The sequence below is a fragment of the Geospiza fortis genome, unplaced genomic scaffold (assembly GCF_000277835.1).
Source record: "Geospiza fortis unplaced genomic scaffold, GeoFor_1.0 scaffold54, whole genome shotgun sequence".
NCBI classification, from domain to species: Eukaryota; Metazoa; Chordata; class Aves; order Passeriformes; family Thraupidae; genus Geospiza; species Geospiza fortis.
Genome location: NW_005054301.1, coordinates 4,202,071 through 4,221,575, shown reverse-complemented (window position 1 = coordinate 4,221,575; position 19,505 = coordinate 4,202,071). Strand labels below are relative to the sequence as shown.

The window sequence follows — 19,505 nt, the reverse complement described above, 5'->3', positions numbered from 1 at the left end:
CAAGATCACGAGTGACATCATGACAAAGCCCTTCCGCTTGTCAAGACTGTTCTGTCTTAAGATTGAATATATCATCTGAGAGATAACTTTGAATACCAAATTGACCATCCAATCAGGTCTGATTCCTTGTTTATGTCTCAGTATTCTGGTTGGCTGGGAGCTCTTGTGCCCCACCCCTCCTTCCATGCTCCCACAATAATATGCTGGTTTGTGAGAATTTTGTGTCCTCTTACAGGAGCTTGCTCCATGTCAACTCCCATCTCACAGCATTGGTGTGAGGCTGTGGAGGGACAGAATGTAAGAAAAGGAAGATAGTGCAGAAGGTAGTCTCACCCCTGAGGAGTTGCAGCTGTACTAATCACCAAAGATTAGGAACAGGCCTGCCCTTAATAGGCCACAGCTGTGTCCAATAAGAAGAAGAGTGCTACAAGAGTGGGTTAGCTGGTTGAGGAGAGAGCTGCGGTTTGTTGGCTGTGCTGAGTTGAGAGTTGGAGTTTGTTGGCTGTGCTGTGAAGATGGAGTCAGTGCTGTGAGGAGCTGCCCATGAGCAATCACTGAGAAGGTATGGAAATTTTGCAATAGGATGACAACAGTAGGCTGTCTTTATTCTTTCTCTCTTTTCCTTAATAGTGTCTATTAACCACTTTGTTCCTTGTAGAAATGAGCACAGTGCAGGAGAACTTGTGTCTTTGCCTGTTTGGGGTAGAGCCAACAAAAGAAGTACCCCTTTTCTATATAGTTGTTTATAAGGTTTAAGGAAAAAAATGCATTTGAGGTTTATGAAAAAGTCTATTCTATTTGTATTAGATGCACTGAAAGCTTTTTAATATTAGTAATTTTTTTGATAACTCTTTTGTTTAAAATTATCGCAACCCATTGGCTCTTTAGCTGGGATGTGATCTCTACTAGCCCTCCTCCTCCAGAGAACCAGTCAGACCATCCTGTTGTTCTGTGTGTGGCTCAGGGACAGAGCCATGAGGCTTGCCCTGAAGAGTGTCCCATTAGAGCTGTAGTGTTTCCTTCTCCTGTACCCAGTGTAGTTCTTTGATGTAGTGTTGTATTGCTGAGTTTGTGTAACATCAATGCTGCTCCCAAAACACATAAAGTGGCACTTTGTCTGTGTGCTAGTGTGGTACCAGCACAGCTGCTGCCTGAATGTGGAGATTGCTTTGGTTTCCAGAATGCAAGTTCCCCTTCTCTTCTAAAGTCCTTCAAACAGGACTTAGAATTGGAAAGAGACCTAAAAAATTGGGTGATAAGGTCAGTGACGGTCATTATTCTGCCTGTGGAAGAGCTTGATCTTGGAAAGCTGTGCCCTTGCTACCTTCCCAAATGGTCCCTGTTCAGTACCAAGGAAGCTGCTGAAGAGGAAAGTGTTCTTTTTTGCCAGCATATTTAGGATTAGTAAAAAACCTGAGAATTTGGTTACTGTAAAACTGTTACATTTGTTGTTGGTTTTTTCCCTTAATTTTTTGAATCATAACAATCCTCAAAGCTTCATCTCAGATCTGTCTTGCTGCCTGCTGGTGCCTATTCTTACAGTTGCCAGTGAAAGTCACACTTACCTCCCATTCTCTAAGGAAAGAAAAACTCTTAAGGTTGTTCAATCCTTATTTACATTTCCCTAGTTTGTTTCCATCTGAAGTAACTTTGGGTGCAGTCTTAATGTTTTTAAGGGCAGAAGTTCCAAGTAGTCCTCGCTGCCTCATGGTGTTTAAATACGTTTTTAATAGACAATTGCAGGCTTTTTGTCTGAGTAGTCATGCTGTGTGTTGATTTGCTGGACATCTCTGTATTTCATCGTGAAGGGCAGAGGGACCACATATGTGATGGGAACATGCATGCTTAAAGAAATGTTGTTCCATTCCCACAATGAATCTTGTCTTTCAAAGGTCACGCGAGAGAGATTTCTTCTAATGCTTGTCTTTTGTTGAGACATTGCTTTCAGAGGCAGAGATTACCATGTGGCAAGTGTTTTCTTAGAAACTGTCAGTTTCATCTCAGGACAAAATCAAAGAATACTTAGAAGAAGGCCTTGAGAACAGTAGAATATGAGATGTAGGTCTGCAGAGAGCACTGTCCTGGCTAAGATGCACCAGTATTGCTGCAAAGGGTGACATTGTTGCATCCTGTTTGTGTTTTTATCTCTGTTCATGTGTTTCAGGACCCTGTTTCATACCACCAATTAAGATTCACAAGTTTTGATAGGAAAATAATATTCCTTATTGTCTTGTCTTACCTCATTTTATTCAATTTGAGCAAGCCACTGAACTTCCTTGAACATGTGTGCTTAAGCATGATTCAGCCTCCCTATGCACCAAAGCACATACTTACCACAGAATTATCTTTGTTCCAGTGATGAGTAAGGCTTCTACTTAACAGGAAACCCTTTCAATAATTTGTATTTATAGGACATATTTTTCTTTGGAACCTACCAAAACATTCTTAGTCATACATACGAGTCACTCTTGAGATGCAGGCATCCTTGAGACTGAAATTGGCTGATGTTTAACAGTGTATAGTAGTGCTAAAAAAAGTCACTTCAAGACTTAAAGCAAGAATTACTTTACCTCCAATGTCCTACTGGTTCTATCGCTATAATTTCTTTAAATTATGTATGGTGGGATTTGTTTAGGCTAGCACAACTAAATAACCTCTTCATAGTTTTTGTTAGGTGACAGATCAGCTCCCTTTTGCACCATGCAGCTTCCATGTGTGCTGTAGAAGCTTATGGTTTCAGCTTTTGAAGTCTACTGTTCAATCACCTGTGTGTTTGACAAGATGATAGCTACCACACTGACATGTTTTGTTTTTCAATGTACCCTGTAGTATATCTGTATCCTGTATGTATCTTGCTTTTGGCAAAGGATTTTGAGGGGAATTACCAGGAAGAAGAGAACCCAAGAGTGTGAAATGTCAAATGAGTTTATGAAGTTAAAGCTTCATATCACACACTTTTTCCTTTTTTTTTTTTTTAATATGGTGGTTTCATTTATTTTCATTGGTCTTTTGCAATTGCTACATTCCTCATTTTTCAGGACCAACAGGCAGCTCTTCACAGATCTGGGCAGTCTGGTCAGATCTGTAGTGGCAGCTTGTGTTTCCCTGGAAGGGATGTTGCAAAGCCAGAAACCACCTTGCTGCCTGGGGTATGTTCAGGTGTGCTGCACACAGCTCTGAGGAGAAAAAATCTTGGCGAGAATGACATGATACCAATATACTTGTTCGTTTTTCAGTTTCTTGATCTCTTGTGCTCACTGCAGCTTTCACCATTATCTCTGACCTAACAAGAGGGCCCTTCCCCTTACCACCACCTCAGAAAAGGCATTGGTGAAAGGGCCTGAGAAAAGTTACCAAAAGTAGGGAAGAGGTTAAGACTTAAATGGTCCTTGTGTCAGTGTTGCATCAGGGTATTGAACACACTGAAGAGACAAAATGTATTCTCAGAAAGGTCTTCAAATGGGATGGCCTCTTCTAATGGAAGCCTGAAGGCAAGTCTGCTACCCACTTTCGGCCTTGCTTTCCCCACCCATAAAAGTCATCTTCCAGGTGTTCTTGTATTTGTGATAAAAATATGAAATTCATCTATGTCTTGTAAACCACTTTGAAAATGTGAATTGAGGCTCTAGGACACGAGCAAAGCATTAGAAACTGAAGAAAAGTGTTCTATCAGGACACAGTTGTCTCCAGTCTGTATCTCAACAGCCGATGAAGGGTGGTTGGAAACTTTTTACTTCTGAGTTTGAGCAATACAGACTATTCTACATAAAACATACACAGATTGACAGAAAAGATGTCTGCTTTATGGTATATATGAAGAGTTGGTAGATGGAAGAAGTTGTACCAGGTGACCTCATTTCCCTTCTTTAAAGTAAACAATTTAAACTTCACCTCAGCTTTCTCTCACTTTTTGACTTTTAAATTGAGTTCTTATTGCTGAACTCCTCATTCCTGGTTTTACTACTAGATAAATGGATCAATTAATTCCATCCACAAAAGTCTAGACTGAGTGATTCAGTGGTTTTTTTTTTCTCACTGGTCCTTGAAAAAGTTAATCAGATGTCCGATCTTTTGTGTAGTTTGAAGAGGATGCCCTCAATATTGATGAGTACTTTCTGCTTTTTGAGGCATTTTTTCATCTCTCTATTAATTTGCCACATGTTCTCACATGTTTTCCTTTCTGTTAATTGGACATCCCTATATTGCTTACCATGGGCACTAGAGCTATCTAAAATTCAGCTGCATGTTCTAAATATTTTTAACCCTCCCTGTGCCCAGCCAAAAAACCTAACAGCAGTGTCTAAAGAAGATTTTATTTCTTCTGTAAGGAAGTTTTCTATGTGCTTTAGAGATGTTGCTTCGACCTCACCTGTTTCACTAACGGCTTCTCACAAAGGAGACTGACTATTATTAAACTGGCTGACACTATTCCAGATGTTTTGGGACTTTTTTTTGGTCCTAATTTAATCTTCTTTCCAGATCCCACAGTAAAATCATAATCTTTTGCTACTTTCCATGAAATAGTATAGTTAACCTTTGGAATTCACTGGTGCATGAAAAGCATGAATGACATATACAGGCTGGATAATCAGAAACACATTTTGCATACTAAGCAGTATGTGGAAAACAGCAAATCTAATCTCATGCTTAAAATCTCACAGCAGGATAATGTCAAAAAGGATTTCACCCTTCATCTGCTCAGTAGAGAAAATTCGAATCTGGTCATACTTCACTTTCTCTCTGGAATCAAAGGTTGTCCATTGAAGAGTGGACCATTAATTTGCTCCATGATGGTCTGACATCTTTCCTTTTCCTTGCTTTTGTATGCTATTCTCATAATGGTGCTGGATTTATGGAACAAATATGAGCTTTTCTCTCAGCTATGAAGAAAATGAGGTGCAGGGAAGTAGGAAAAGTACTTGTTTGTTGTAGAGAAATTACTTTGTTAGAATAAGTGTTGAAAATGATGCATGGAGAAGTGCATCCTTTTCTTTCTACTCCTTCCCCCTTTCTTTTGAATTTTGTTTAAGGAAAATGGGATTTTATAGCTTTATGTAGTAAAGCATTTTCAAAAGTGGAGAGAAAATTCAGACTATCTCAAAAGGGAGGATAATTGCTATCTTGAGTCATTCATAGGCTATGAGACAGCAAAGATTTAAAATGTTAAAATTCTTAGGAAGCACGGGAAATGGCATCTGCATGTGTCAGTTCTAATTTATTGGGTTGTAAATGTAAAAGAAGACAATGGGGAAAGGAGAACTACCAATCTTTCTTCAGTATTAGCTGTGATATTAGAACTTTTTAAGAACAGGTTACGGAGGTAAGTATGCACTTCTTAAATAACCATCTTTTGAGCAATGTGTTGATGATTTGGTGTTTTGTTGTTATTCTTATTATGCTGTGTAATAGAAATATTTAACCTTCAGAGGCAGGGGATTCATGAGCTGCTGCCTGTGCTCCCATCTTTGTCCTCTACTTTTTCCATTCCGAAAGAGAAAACTTAGAATCAATGTATAACACACCAAAAATCTATGTGGCTTCCTTGTAAAGTGACTCCATTAAAAAAAAAAAAAACAACCAACCAAACAAAATAAACAAAACAAAAAGCCCAAACAAAAAAAAAAAAAGGAAAGATAACAGAAACCCTGTGCCTACATGGAAGAGCATCAGTGCAAGTATTGTTTTGCTTTTAATGCTCTTCAGTCTTCACAAAGTGCATTTGGATCTTTAGACAGTCAGACTTGGTAGACCTATGATTTTTTTTTTCCGTGTGAACTATGATTTGACCACAGATAACAAGATTATTCTAACCTAGGTGAAATAATGAACTGGTCCTCTTTTTTTTTTTTGATTGCTCTGATGACTGATTAAGTCTATATGGGTCTAAAGCCTGAGCTGTCTGCTTGCCTGTGGATGTAAGGTTTTTTAAAGAATGTGTTGAAATCTATAAGCAGGTGACAGCTTGTGAGGGGGCAAGGTGCTACTGTCACTTATATCCCGTGTTGAGTTCAGTGTTTTGGATAAACAGAAATTTTTGTCTTATAGAATTATCAGTCCTCTGTGGTTTTCTGGGAATAAATCCACTTTGGACAAAAAGCCAAATAAACTAAATGCATGCTTGATGGAGGTACTGAAAGTCAAACAGATTTTTTTTTACTTAAATGGATTCTAGGTATTTCTCAAACAAGACAAAATCTCTCTAAAATTATTGTAAATGCTGAGAGATGGATTAAAGAATGTGATGTTTTTTCTTCCCTTTGTATTCTCTATAAATTTTGTGATTTTGTGTGTGCATGAATGAATTGCATTTCTTCTCTTTCTATTTGGTTTTATCTGTTGGTTGCATTAATGTAGTCACAGTCCCTCTGCACCTTCGTTGCTTATGTTGTCATTTCTTTGTGTTTTGATTATGCATGTTAGCTGTGATAGTTATACCAGTTGCTTTTATTTATTTAAAGTGATGTTACCCTGGTTTATCTGCTTTTATACTAACCTGTTGTTTATTGTCTTTGCTTTTTTTTTTTTTTTTTTGGCTAACAAAGTTGAGTTGACCAAAGCTGACCTGCAAGGTAGTGAAGGTTGTTCTTCTCCATTTCTCCATTATTTGTTTCAATGAAAGATGATTTTATGTAACATTTAGTGCCTTTTACTGGGTGCAGTCACACCTCTAAGACAGGAACAGAATGGCAAACCCCAGCATCTTTGGTGGGAGATTCTGGGTTGAAGAACATGGCAAACAATGGAGCTGCTTCTGTTGACCTGGGGGATTTGACTGTATCAATCTCTGAATAGCCATAAAAGCACCAGCTGATTTCCTGGAAAGCCTAATGATCACACAAATACCTGCTGTGCATCAAGATGTAGAAGGCCCTCAGAGCTTTGAAAAACAGAAAGCTGACTTAGTTTCTTTAGTACTGATCTTAAGGAGGGAGATCAGGAGGTAAAAACTGTTGGGTTTGTTTTTTATTTTTTTAATGTAGATTTTGAAAAAAAAACCCCGCAGAAATAACTTTCTGGAATTTCAATTAAAAAAAAAAAAAAAAACCAAAAAAAACCCAAAAAAAACCCCAAACCAAGAATCTCTAAACTACAAGCTCCCTCAATATTTAAAATGGCTTTTTACAAGCCATAGTCAGAGTAGGAAGGGTTCCTTTTTGGAGGGTCAGCACAGTAGCAGTACCAGAGAGGAGCACATGGGAGCAGCTCTTAACACCGAGGAGGATGAGGAGGTCCCTTGTCCCTGTCTCAGCATTCAGTGCTGCCAACATTGTGCTGGTTCTGTGCCACAAAGCTCCTTCCCCAGTGGCTGCTGCCGCCCTTGATGTCACAGGCTTCCCCCCAAAGAGACTTTCTGGCAGGTCTGCAGGCCCTGGTGGTACAGAGTGCCTGTCCAAGAAACTTGGGCTGAGTCCTCTCCCCTGCAGGTGTGTCCTTTTCCAGGAGCTGTGCCACCAGGTAAAGGAGTTATTTGAGTAGCCAATGTGAGAATAAGAAGGAAACCGGGTATTCTCAGAAACCGTGTAGACTTTTTTCCTGGGACATAAGAAGGAAATGTGCTTATTAGAGATTACTAGGTCTTTGATACTAGTATAAACAGACAGATGTTTTCCATGGCATTGAAAGTGAATCTTTTTAAATATGATAATGAAAATGTACTTCCCAATTCATCTGTAAAGACTGCAATATAGAGTACAAATTAATTTATTCTGGAATGCCGCGAAAGTTAAAAAAATGCTCCTCTTTTTTTAATAGGAAAAGAGATAATGATTTCAGGTATAAGGGGAAGTCAGAGGAATTGAACAATGTGTCTCTGTTTAGCAGTCCTGAAGCCACAGATAGCATCTGTTATGGGATCATCTTAGTCACCTTGACATTTTATGTCTAAGCCACTTAATGTCTAAGGTCCTGTTGCGAGACAAAACATAGAATGTTCCTGTTTCACTCTCTGAGATAGAGACTTCCTGAAATTTTACATATCTCTGGAATTAGGGTTTTGTAGCTTTAATCACATGATTCATAAACTCCTTTTCTAATCATTGCATTTACTGTGAAGACGTGGTGATATTGCTGACATCATCTAATGTAATACGTGCCATTTTCAAATTAAAATATTTTTGTTCTGTATTCCAGGTATAGGCAGGTAGCCATTAACTTTCCTTCAGGATATCATCGGTGTTTTTAAAGTAGAGTTTGGTGTTCTGTGGCTCAGTAGAAAAGGATAAAAATAAATTTGGACGAATAAGGATGTTTTAACAGTTTATCGCTATAGCAGTTGCTGACAGGAGCATATTAAGAGATACTCTCTTACCCAACAGGTAATGATACTGACTGTCTGAGATAATTTTAGCAATTGAATCTGTATGAGACATGGAATCTGAAATATTTGACAGCCTTGAGGTAGACAGAAGTTAATATGATGTATTTTGCCTTATGCGTGTGGAGCATCTGACTGCAACTATGTTTTGTTGGCATCTCTGACCTGTTCCCAAATGTAAAATTTGAAGTACTCTGTCTTACAGAGGTGAGTGATATAGAGATGTGCTGCCCCTAGGGGATTTCTGAAGTTTATATAAATAAAAAGGGTAAAAGATGAGATTTGAAAAAATAGAGAATATATGTGGACTGAGACCGATGTGAAAAGAGAAAAGCATCCTGGAAGTACACTGAGTATAAATAACTTTAGGATTAATATGTTTTCTGCTATCCTCTGAAATTGTGGCAATGATTGTAGGACTTACATTAGACATCAGCAAGTATTGTGTGTCTTGCCACAGCCACTGTTGTTCTCTGTAGTCAGTTATGTGTCCATCAGAATTCAGAATGCATGCTCAGGAATTCCTGAGCTTGATTTTTGATGCTCATTGAAGTGGATGCATCATGCGCAGGAAGTTCTGGAAGAAAGAGATCTATTGATTTGATTTTTCCAGAGTCCTCAGAACCAAAGGCATATTACACCTGTGAAGATTATTGCATCTCATGCTCAATTTTTTTACCAAGGTTTTAACCCTGTAGGAGTATTTGCCTTTCAGATAGAGACATCTGATTATATTGAAGCCTAAGGGGAAGCATTTGGCTTGAGTGCATAAAGAGGATTATTGGCTTTCCAGGAAACCAACCTTTGCTAAATAGGTTTGGCTAATTCAGGATAGGCCATGATGCCTTGTACTTAAGGGCTGGACTTGATGATCCTCATGGGTCCCTTCCAAATCAGACTGTTCTGTGATTCTTTTATATTGCTGTGATTTGCAGTGAGGAAGGATGTTTTTCCAGTGTACTCTGTTTTTTTCTTGTTCGTGTACAGCCCTTTCAATTTTCCTTTATGCTTTTAGTTTCTGTGTCTGAATGTCCAAATGCTGTTTACTTCCTCTGCTTCATTTCTATCTCCCTGTCCCTTGTTGCATTCTGTGTGCAGGCATACTCCCTTTTATGCAGTTGATTTCTTGTTTTCTGGTTGGGATTTTTATTCTTTTGGCCTTTTTTGGTTCTTTCCTCACAAGCATGTGTATAAAGCATGTTGCTCATGACCTTTTAGGTTACCTAGAAATGGAAAGTGGAAGAGTGGCGAGGGAGACGGTGATAGGTATATGCCAGCTTTCTTTGAGGGGAAGGAAATCCCAGCACTTTGCAGATCCATTTCTGTGATTTGCCATTGCTTCTAGATTCCCTTCTTCTGTAACCTTAAGATAGATGTGCTTTCTGTGGGAGAAAGCGTGTTTGTCCGTTTGTTATTTTAACTAGTCCCAGTTCCTGAAGTTTTCAGACCAGCCACTTATTTGGAATAAAAGGACTCAGCACCATGACTTGTATCAGGTGGATGAAGCATTCAGGCTCTGTTGAGGCACTGAAAAAAAGGGCTACATTTCTCAGAGGACAGAAGAATGCTGGCTTTTGAGTTATTTCTGACAATGAGTAACTTTAAATATGGAACCTGACAGATGCCTAACCTTATTTAGGTGATGAAAGGGATGATGAGTTCTTAACAAAGTATGAAACTGAGAGCTTGAAGAGCTGGCCTTGCAATCGCTGAAAATCTGTTTGGTTTTTGGTTCTGGTTTTGCTATATTAGTCTGTGATATTCCTGCTTTCTGCTATCTGTGACTCAAAATACAGGATCTAACTTTCTGAATCATGCACTGAACCCTGACTGTAATTTAGTTTCTTGCCTTTGTGCAAAGTAAATGCTGACATACCACCAATATGTATTTGGCAGTAACAGTATATGCGGTATGTTCCATCCCAGAAACTGATGGTTCCATGAGATTCACCTTTAATTTTGCTCACTTTTTAAACAGGAAAAATCTTGTTTTCCACATTATTCTAACACTGGAAAAGTATTGGGCATAACTTTGTTTCCTACTTAACCTGCAAGGAGGAGTGAGTCCTGGAACAGGTTTATTTTCTACCTGGTACATATGGTTTCCAAGACCTGATGCCTTTCTGAGCTGAACTGCTACTGCAGAGTGAATTAAAAAAGGCTGATGCTCTCTGGTTATGAAAGAGGAATGCTGACAGAAGTAGAGTGTAGATTTATCAAAGATGTAAATTGATTGAAATGTCTGACTTTACAGTAGAGATATTGGTAGAGATATTTCGGTGCTGCATGACACTTGTAATTTAGAAACTATAGGACTAAAAAAGCGCCTTATTCTGCAAAGGCTGTAATGATGCCTTGTGTGTATTACTTTCCTATTGCTTTGTATCATTTCTGAAGATACAAGGGGAAGTGATGAGAGCATTTAGGGAGATGAAGAATGAAAATGGAACCGTACTGTTATTGAACATCCCCTGTTGCTGATCTTCATCTTATTGAGACAATAATGTTAACACAAATGGTTGAGTCCCTTCAAAAAGAGTGAATTTTTGATGTGTGGAGGAAGGTATTATGTGCAAGACCAATAATGGTTTTCTTATCTTAATATTTATTGCTAGTTGTGATCAAAGCATGAAGCAGTTGTGTTATAATGCTGCAGCTGCTGTATAAACTGATTCCACATGTAACTTGAAAGAACAGTAAACACAATGCTGTCTTTTATTTCTCAATTTCCTTTTCCTGCAAAGAGCTCTCAAAAGATACAGGAGGAATGACTTTTCTTGGCAGTGAAACATAGAAGTTTTAGCAACATGCAGCAGTAGAATTTTTTTTTTTTTTTTATTTCAGGGCAAAGAGAAATATACCATACAACTGATATTGTAGGAAAGAGGGCAGAAAAACCAATTTGTCTAAGCAGAATACAGATACAAGATCAGGCTATTATACTCTTCAAAGGTGATTTTCTTCAAATACTTATTAGAAAAATTTGTAAACAAACAATACATCTGGATAGGTAGCTGGAGAAAAGCGTAGTACTAGTCTCCTTCCCGGGGAGGGAGACCCAACGAATGTCAGATCCTGCAAGCACTTGGATACTGAGCTGTTCCAGTAAAAATTAAGAGATCCAGACATAAAGATAAAAAGGACATTGTTGAAGAATCCTGGCTTGCTATTTCATGTTCCAAAGGACATGCCTCTGTTCGTAGGCTTAGCCTGGACAGGAAGAGGCACAGCAAGTCATGCTTCTGCTAGTGGCATTGCTTTTCTGGGGACTTTTCCACTTCTACTTGATATCTACTGCCCACTTACTCCTCTTTCCACTGTGTGTGTGGCATGAAGAAGGCAATGCACCAAGCTCAGCTACAGACAGACAGTAACATCAGAGGTATCTCAGATTATTATGTGAAGACTAATTCTGAAACTTTGCTTTTAAATACTTTGTCTGCTCTTAGTGTTGCCAGAGGAATGAGATTAAAAATAGACCTGAGTCCTGATGGCACTGGTAATTGAGAAACAATTCTACTGCTTTATATGTAAGTTGTTTGTCATCTTCTTTCCTTGTTCGTTAGCACTAAAGGGCATGTGCGTGGTAGCACAATCTTCATGTTTTATAATCCTTCCTGTGCTTCTGTCACTTTGCTCCCTAATCCAAAATCCTAATTCCCTGTGACATCCCTATTAGTTGCTCTGAAGAAAATTCTGTTGCCACAGAGGATTATGACATCAGGCAGTGACTGTTAGCAGCAGGCGTAGATGAACTCTCTGAGACAACGATCCTTTTATGATTCAAATGGCCCATAGTACTAAGAAGTGAGGCCAAGTACCCAGCATCTATGCTGTGCTGTCACGACCGACTCTAAAGATGGCAGATCAGGCTTCAAGCTTCCTTGTGGTATTGTCAGGCTTTCAAAATTCCTCATCGTTGTGGTTTTTTCTTTTTCCTTTTTTGTTCCCCCTCTGGCTGCTGAAAGTGCTGTTCCCATCTTCACAGCTGATTTCTGTTCAATACAATTCAGATACCATAATACAGGCCATGAATTCAAGTGCTTTGGCTCTCTGGGCTCTATCATATGAAGACTTCAAGTCAAGGTACTGGGCCTCATGCAGTCATTCCTTGAATAGAGTCTGCTCTCTTGCAGCATCTAGACAAAGGATATGCCCATTGTCAAGTCCAGCATTCTCAGAAGAATGTAGGAAAAGTGGAGAATTGTTGTTGAAAATGGTGTTGTGCTCTGCTTCTCTGTAAATATAGTTGAGGCTGTAGCAAGTTTGCATAGAGTCGTAGCTGCTTTCTGGTTTAATTTTTAAAACATAGGCATAGATATCTTGCTTGTTTATACCTCTAGGAGTATTGGCATTCATGATTGAGGTTAGAGGTTAGATAGTGGGGTAGTAATGTGCAGGAGAGGTATCTGTTCCTCATTCCTTATCCTCAGATAATTGAGACATTTTAGGCAAAATGACAACTAATATTCTATTTCAGATTGTTAAATATTATCCCTTCTTTTTCTTGGCCAGAGTAAGTCTGCAGCAAATATCAGACCACCAACTGATGCACAGGTATATTTATTTATATCCATGATTTTTACAAGAGTAAAGGCAGGAGGGAGGCCTGTATATACATGTGCCTGCCCGCCCACACTGGAAAGTCTGTCAGCTCTGTTCTAATCTAGAAGTGATCTGTTAATTTCACACTGTGCCACTGAGACCACTGGGATTCATATGGCTGCAAATGAGAGTCAGGTGGGTGAGAAGAAGAGGTGGGGGAAAGGAGAAAAGTGTTGAAAAATGCTGCTCAACTTTCTTTCAGCATGGCAACAAGGGGTTTTCTTGCTGTGGCTGCTGCTGTCACTTCTTTTCAATAGGTGAACTTTCCTTTAGGGATTTTGTTGTCGTCTTCTATTAACCTCACTTATGCTTCTACATAGAGGTTTTGGGATTTGTTTGTTTGGTTGGTTTTTTATAACAGTGTAAATTCTGGAAGAAGCTCAGGTTTTTGTTAATGTTCAGTCAAACTCTACTTACCAAGTCACATGTTCATTCTCATTGCAGGAGAGATGTAAAGAAATGCAGATAGCTGAAAAACTACCGAAATTCATCCATTCTGTTCTTTCAGTGAGGAAAGGTGGTCTGGTGGGGAGAGCAGAAACTCTGCACCAAAGGTTTAAGGGTCCATTCCTGGCTTGGTCTTTGAATTGTTGGGAGCATCGTGGCCTCGCATGGGACTTGCAGTTAGATATGGGTTCTGCAAGGGCTTGTAAATATGGAAGAGCCCAGGTGTGCAATCTCAGTATCAAAGATGCTGAATAATTAGTGAAATCACTATGGACGGTTGAAGGGTTTCATGTTATGTTAAAATATCTAAAAATGCTGTCTCTGCTTTGGTCTGTCCTATCTAATCTATAAAACACAGATGGTAGTGTTGATGTGATGAAGAAATAAGGAAAGGACTGAGTCTTGTGGAGTTGCTGTTGCTAGCAAAGACTGAAGAAGGATGCTGGGATGGGTTAAACAGTTATTTCTTTGTCCTTATGGTATTCTTCTAGACCAAAAGTGGCTAATGAACTGATCTCAGGCAGCCTAGCCAGATGATACTTTATTATCTTCTTTATTTCTTTCATTTCTTCTTTTCCAACACATACAGGATATAGCACAGTAGGTATGTCAAATGTATATGTACATTTTATTTAAAAACCTGCACAACAGGAGCGACATACCTTTGTCTAGAAGGCTGAATATATAAAATACTTACCCAGGAGGTAACTTGTGAACTCATATTCTTGTGATGTATGACTTGCAGCTTCATGCCTGCTCTCAGATGATTCAGAATCCAACTACCTCCTTGTGGATTACAGTAGCTGTAATTCAGAGTCTCACTGATCTGAAGATTACTTTTTTGCCTATTTCTTGGAGTTTGTCTTTGCAAGGCTTACCTGAGTAGGATAGCAACTGTTAGCTGCAAATCACAGAACAATGAAAGGCTGTTCTGTTAGTGGTGGCTGCTTCCTTCTCTGCTTCCACCAAAAGCATGGAAAGCAGTCAAAAAAGAGAAGTGTTGTGGATAAATGTCATGCCCTTCTGAGGACTTTATTAGCGTGTTTCCAGAGGAACCTATATAATACGTCAGAGTGTTTGGTTTTTGTTTGGCTGACTTCTATTAATCTATGAAGCCAAGTTGTAGCCAGCTGAGGCTTCAAAACTTCAGTTTGAAGTTTCAGTTTGAATCTACATTATCAGTGTTCTTTGGGTATGATGAAGCATTGTTCAGGGACCTATTAATTAGCTTTCATTTCTATAAGGGGATCAAACTTCTAGGGAAGCACAACAACCTGACCATGCTTGTTGGCCTGGCATCACCCCTGTTTTACTGTAAAATTCTTTGAGCGAGTTGGGCCTGCCTAAGAGGGAATATGTTGCTGTTCCCTCTTCCTTGCTCTGTGTTACAGTTTGGTGTTTTGTTGTGAGGTGTACACTGTCTTTGTGTCTTTTTACCTGAGTTTCTTGCACATCCAGCAGTGGAACAGTGTTTGGTTAGTGCTTTCTCTCTTCTGCATGAGGATCCTGATGGTCATGGTAGTGATTAATTGAAGATATTGTGGGCCTGACCTGGTGATTCTCTCAGCTTTATTTCACTCTTTTCTTGTCATCCTTTCTCCAGGACCGAGCACTACCTGCCAGGAAGATTCCTGTGCGAATCAGGGCATCTGTAATCAGCAGTGGGAAGGCTTCACCTGTGATTGCTCCATGACTTCATATTCTGGGAGCCAGTGTAATGATCGTAAGTAGACTTTTCAGTGCATTAGTGACCTGTGAGTTCTGATACATGAGAGTACAGAAAACACATGATTCATTGCTCTTTCAATTGCAATACAACTTTCCCAGTGTCGAATCCAAACTTTTTTCCTGGAAATTTCTTTAAAGCCTACAACAGGTTATCTTTTTTTTCTGCTTAAAATGAAAATATGCAATTCAACATGTATGGGTTTTGTTTTGCTGTTTTTTGGTTTTTGGTTTCTTCCTCCTCTTCTTTTTGAATGCTAACTTTGCCAGTCCAATAGTGGTAATTGATGTTAATGGAATTCCTGGTTTAGAGAAACCAGGAATGACTTTGCAGATGTTGTATGTAATATTTTCATAGGTAAAAAATGTCTAGGTTTTGTGTACTGACTTATGCTTTGAGATTTTCATTCAAACCTTGGTGAAAAAGGCATGGAATGCATGTAAAATGAGTAGTGTTCTAGATAGCAGTGTTCTAGTCTTCGATTGAAATAGCTGTATGCTGAAATGCTGAGTAATGTTTCTGAGAATGTTCACTTAAAACCAGCAATCAGTTAAATACACAGCAGAACCATTGTGGTTCTTGGTATTGATTTGCTTAATCTCAAAACATTGAATGTTCTTGGCCAAGTAGTACTAGGATGTCTGATAAAATAATTCAACAAACCCCTTAAGTCTGCCTTTAGGGGGCAGATAATCAGCTTTTTGACATTCCCTCTGCTCATCATGGTTTGGCCTTTGCTCCTGCCTGGAGGGAACAGATCACTTCAGCTTTACTGTCTGCCTGCTTCTCTTATTTGAGGTGACTGCCCCCTTCTCCCTCACTTGCTCAAAGGCAGGGAACAAAGGAATACATCATGAGTGCTGTAGTAAATGTAACAGTAGGCTTCAATAATTTGGTTCACTGACTGTATAAATTTTAAACATAGAAAAAACTGCTTTTCGTTAAGGTATCTGTGGTAGACTTAATTAGTGGTACCAGCAAGGTCCATGCAATACTGGTGCCACAGCATTGTCATATCTGCAAGCCTTCCCCTAAAAATCTGAGACATGACTGAATTGATGGCACATATGACAGGCTGTGTAGCATATGGTGACAGTCCATCTCTGCTGAAGGCCAAAATGCCTGCTTTTCTGAGTCATTCATAATATGTAATATTGTCTGTGTTGGTCTCCCATTTCTTCCAGCATATTTCTCTCAAACAGATATTGGAAAGACCTATCAGCATTCATACTTTGACAGGGGCTGTATAAACAAGGTACTACTGACACAGATTCATAGACTGTAATGCTATGTCTGGTTTTGGATTGCTTTGGAATTCAGAATGTTTCCTTTGGGTCCAGAAGAAGCATTTCATATTGGAGTCCCAAGATCTGGTGCCAATTTTCTGCATTTTTATTTTGGTTTGCTTTTATCAATTGGACACCCACTTTCCCACTGTCAAACTACTCGTTCAGTCAATCAGTTTAGACTTGCTAAGGGTAGCACACAAATGTGTGAAAGAAACACTACTTTGAATTCTGTTGGGTTGCATTTAAATACATATCCAGGAAATCTCTTAGGTTATTGATACTGTGGGGTTTGTTTCTAATGTATTTGGCTTCACAACTCCAGAACATTGCTGTGCCCTTGCTAAGCTGTTGCTAATGGCTTAGAAAAGGCCCAGAAGTATCATGAAGAGTCAGGTTCCTGTGTCTGTAATTGGGGATTTCTTGCTGATTTTTAGAGCTGGCAGCTGGAAATAACGCTGAGAAAGGAGCTTGAAATGAGTGGGGGTGTTGTGGGCAGTGTAGGAGCCAGCCTCCACTTACCAGGCCTGGCTGGTAATTGACAAACATGGGCAGAAGGATATGGGTTTCAAAGTGATCTGGAAAGGTAAGTCGTGTGGAGTCCTTCTGGAACATGACAAGACTTCATCCTGGACCTTCAAAAAGTGCGTATGACATTTTTTGTGGGTTTTATTTGTTTGTTTGATTTTGTCTTTGTCATGTATCATGACATTGGAAATAGACTTTTACTCCTGGCTTCCTGATACAGTAAAGATACATTGTGGGTGTGTAGTTGAGAAGGCTAATGTCCTGTTCCTTCCTACCTTTTAGATGTCGTTGCTAATCAAAGTACAGGCATCTATCGATTGAAGCAAATACTCTAGTCTGGATTTTAGTGCAAGTAATGGCAAGGGGAGATAACCTTCTGTGTAACCTGGGGCCTTTTATTTAGAAATGCATCAGGGTCTTTGGTAGAACTTTTTTTTGGCCACAGCAGTCCATTCTATTTATTTAGTAGATGGCTATTTCTATCTTATGAGCAATTGGTGGTCTCCCACTGGTGTAAATATGGAATATTGAAGTAAATGGAACAGGTCGAGTTTTATGCAATGAAAATGATAGCAAAAGGCTGACTTACTGTACATATTTTGCATTTTTATTTATGTTAATCAAGTCAATTGTCCACGCTGGAAATTTGCATTTTTGTGTGTTTGATGAAGAATATATCTGTGCCTCTGAGATGGATAAATGGAAAGTATGGTGTTCTCTTCAATTATTCTTGTTGATCTCCTAGATTATCCCTAATTAACTATTGGTAGGTGTGATTTATGCTTGGGTTTTTTTATTATTTGCTAGAGCAAACTTTGCAAAGCTATTCAGTCTTATCAATGCTGAGTAAAGTTTGATGCACCAATATGCTTTTCCTTTTTAATTTTTGTCCCAGGACTAGGCCATTAAACTTCCTAATTCAGATGCAAATGGCTTGGAACTGCTGTTTCTGAAGGATGTTGAGAAAGCACCTGTAATTCCCCTTCACCCTTCAGAGGTGACAGAGATGCATTTTGTAAACCTATAGACATGTTTATCCATTCACCAGTATTGCTTAACAAGACTAGAATTTAAATTCCTAATGGAAATGATGATATAGCCTTTTAGCTGTTTGTCTGTAGCTCTGTTTTAGATGTTCTTTACTTTGTAGTAATCAAGATGCTTCGGAATAAGGAATTAATGGGAGCTATGGGGGCATAAATTCAGTTTTAATATGCTTCATTCTGACTAGTACAACTGTACTGATGTTTAAAAAAACCAAACACAGGAAAAATCCACAGACACTCCCTCTCCTCAAGTTATTCGAGAAGATCCATTGTACAAAAGTGAATTTAAAGGTTTGCCCTTCACACTGGCCAGTACTAGCATCTGAAATGAAAGGTAGAAATAGAAGCAATAATGCTATTCAGGATATACTGGTTCTATTTTCCATGTCATTTAAAATACAGTCTCAAATTTTTGAAGTTGTTCCATGGTCTTCAATCTTTATAGATGTTTTAATCATTTCAGCATCACATTCAGTGTGGGCTTTCAACCTATTTTAAGAATCTACATACTACTCTAAGATGTAGGAAGTCAGTGTTAGTGTACTGCAGTTAATATTAGAAATATAATACTTGCTTGGCATGCCAAGCTTTAGCTTAAACTGTTCAAATGTACAACTTTAAGCATGTAAGGTAGCAGAAGTAAAGTTAACGCACGATGTTAGTGAAAGTGTCTTGCATCTGGGGTGTACTCCATCCTGCTAATGTTAACCATGAAATGTGATAAAAACATGAGAGTTGAGCATTCCAACCTACCTGAGAAGTGACCTGTATTTTAACTATTGTCTATGAACAGCTTTACAGATTCTTTTATTAATTCACATTCTTGTGTATGTGATGAAACAATAACATTTTCTGCAGAAGAGAGAATGCCAATGCTGCTTGTTAGGCAATCTAGCAAATGCAAATGGTATATCCTTGTCAAACTAGATAATAGAAAATGCTGCTTTTTCCTCAGTGCTTCATGCAGATGAGTAACACTGAGGGTCAAGCTTTCCAAGAGCAATTGCCAGGGTGACACAAGTATGTATTAGTGGAGGTGTTTATCTGTGAAAAATCAATGATTTGCAGCAATGACTTGTGCAAGCAGAGTATAAATCACCTTTTCAAACAGGTTTTATGTTATTGTTGAAACAGTTAAATCCATCTGCCGACTAGTGATTGTCTTTTTAGAGGGGTTATTTATTCATTTATTTATAAACTTTGTGTTGTAATAGCCTGGTTTAAAACACCTGGTTTAAAAACAACTTTTCCATTTGATCGGTAAAGAGAAAAGGCAGCCCAAGCTTTTTCTTCTCTTGTGTTGGTATCTTCATATGCCTCCAGTCTCCATGCTTTTCGAGGATCCTGTTCCTAAGTAACCTTCCAATGAGGTTGCTTGGCTGAGTGATGCTTGCTTTTGTCTGGGAGAGAAGTAGTAGACAAGGCTGTTGGGGTTTTTTTGGTGCAATAGGTTATGTTTTTTTCCACAATCCCTTTGCATGTGATGTATAACTTATATACTTTTACTGTCTTTATGTGAGTCACATTTTGAGGAGGGAAGGATTAGAGGGAAA

The 19,505-nt window shown here is 38.8% G+C and overlaps 1 protein-coding gene across 4 annotated transcripts in view; it reads left to right on the top strand.

The window, feature by feature from the left end:
• The window catches only part of LOC102042939 (neurexin-3), a 394,756-nt gene extending 379,429 nt beyond the window's left edge, over positions 1 to 15,327 (top strand). For 3 of the 4 annotated variants that reach the window (XM_031064395.1, XM_031064385.1, XM_031064380.1), the window contains 2 exons: positions 6,543 to 6,569; positions 14,970 to 15,327. In XM_031064395.1, the coding sequence (XP_030920255.1) occupies positions 6,543 to 6,569; positions 14,970 to 15,097 (155 nt within the window). In that variant the 3' untranslated portion in view covers positions 15,098 to 15,327. The remainder of the gene's footprint in view (positions 1 to 6,542; positions 6,570 to 14,969) is intronic. The other variant, XM_031064391.1, reaches the window with a different exon arrangement.
• Positions 15,328 to 19,505: the final 4,178 nt, after the last annotated feature.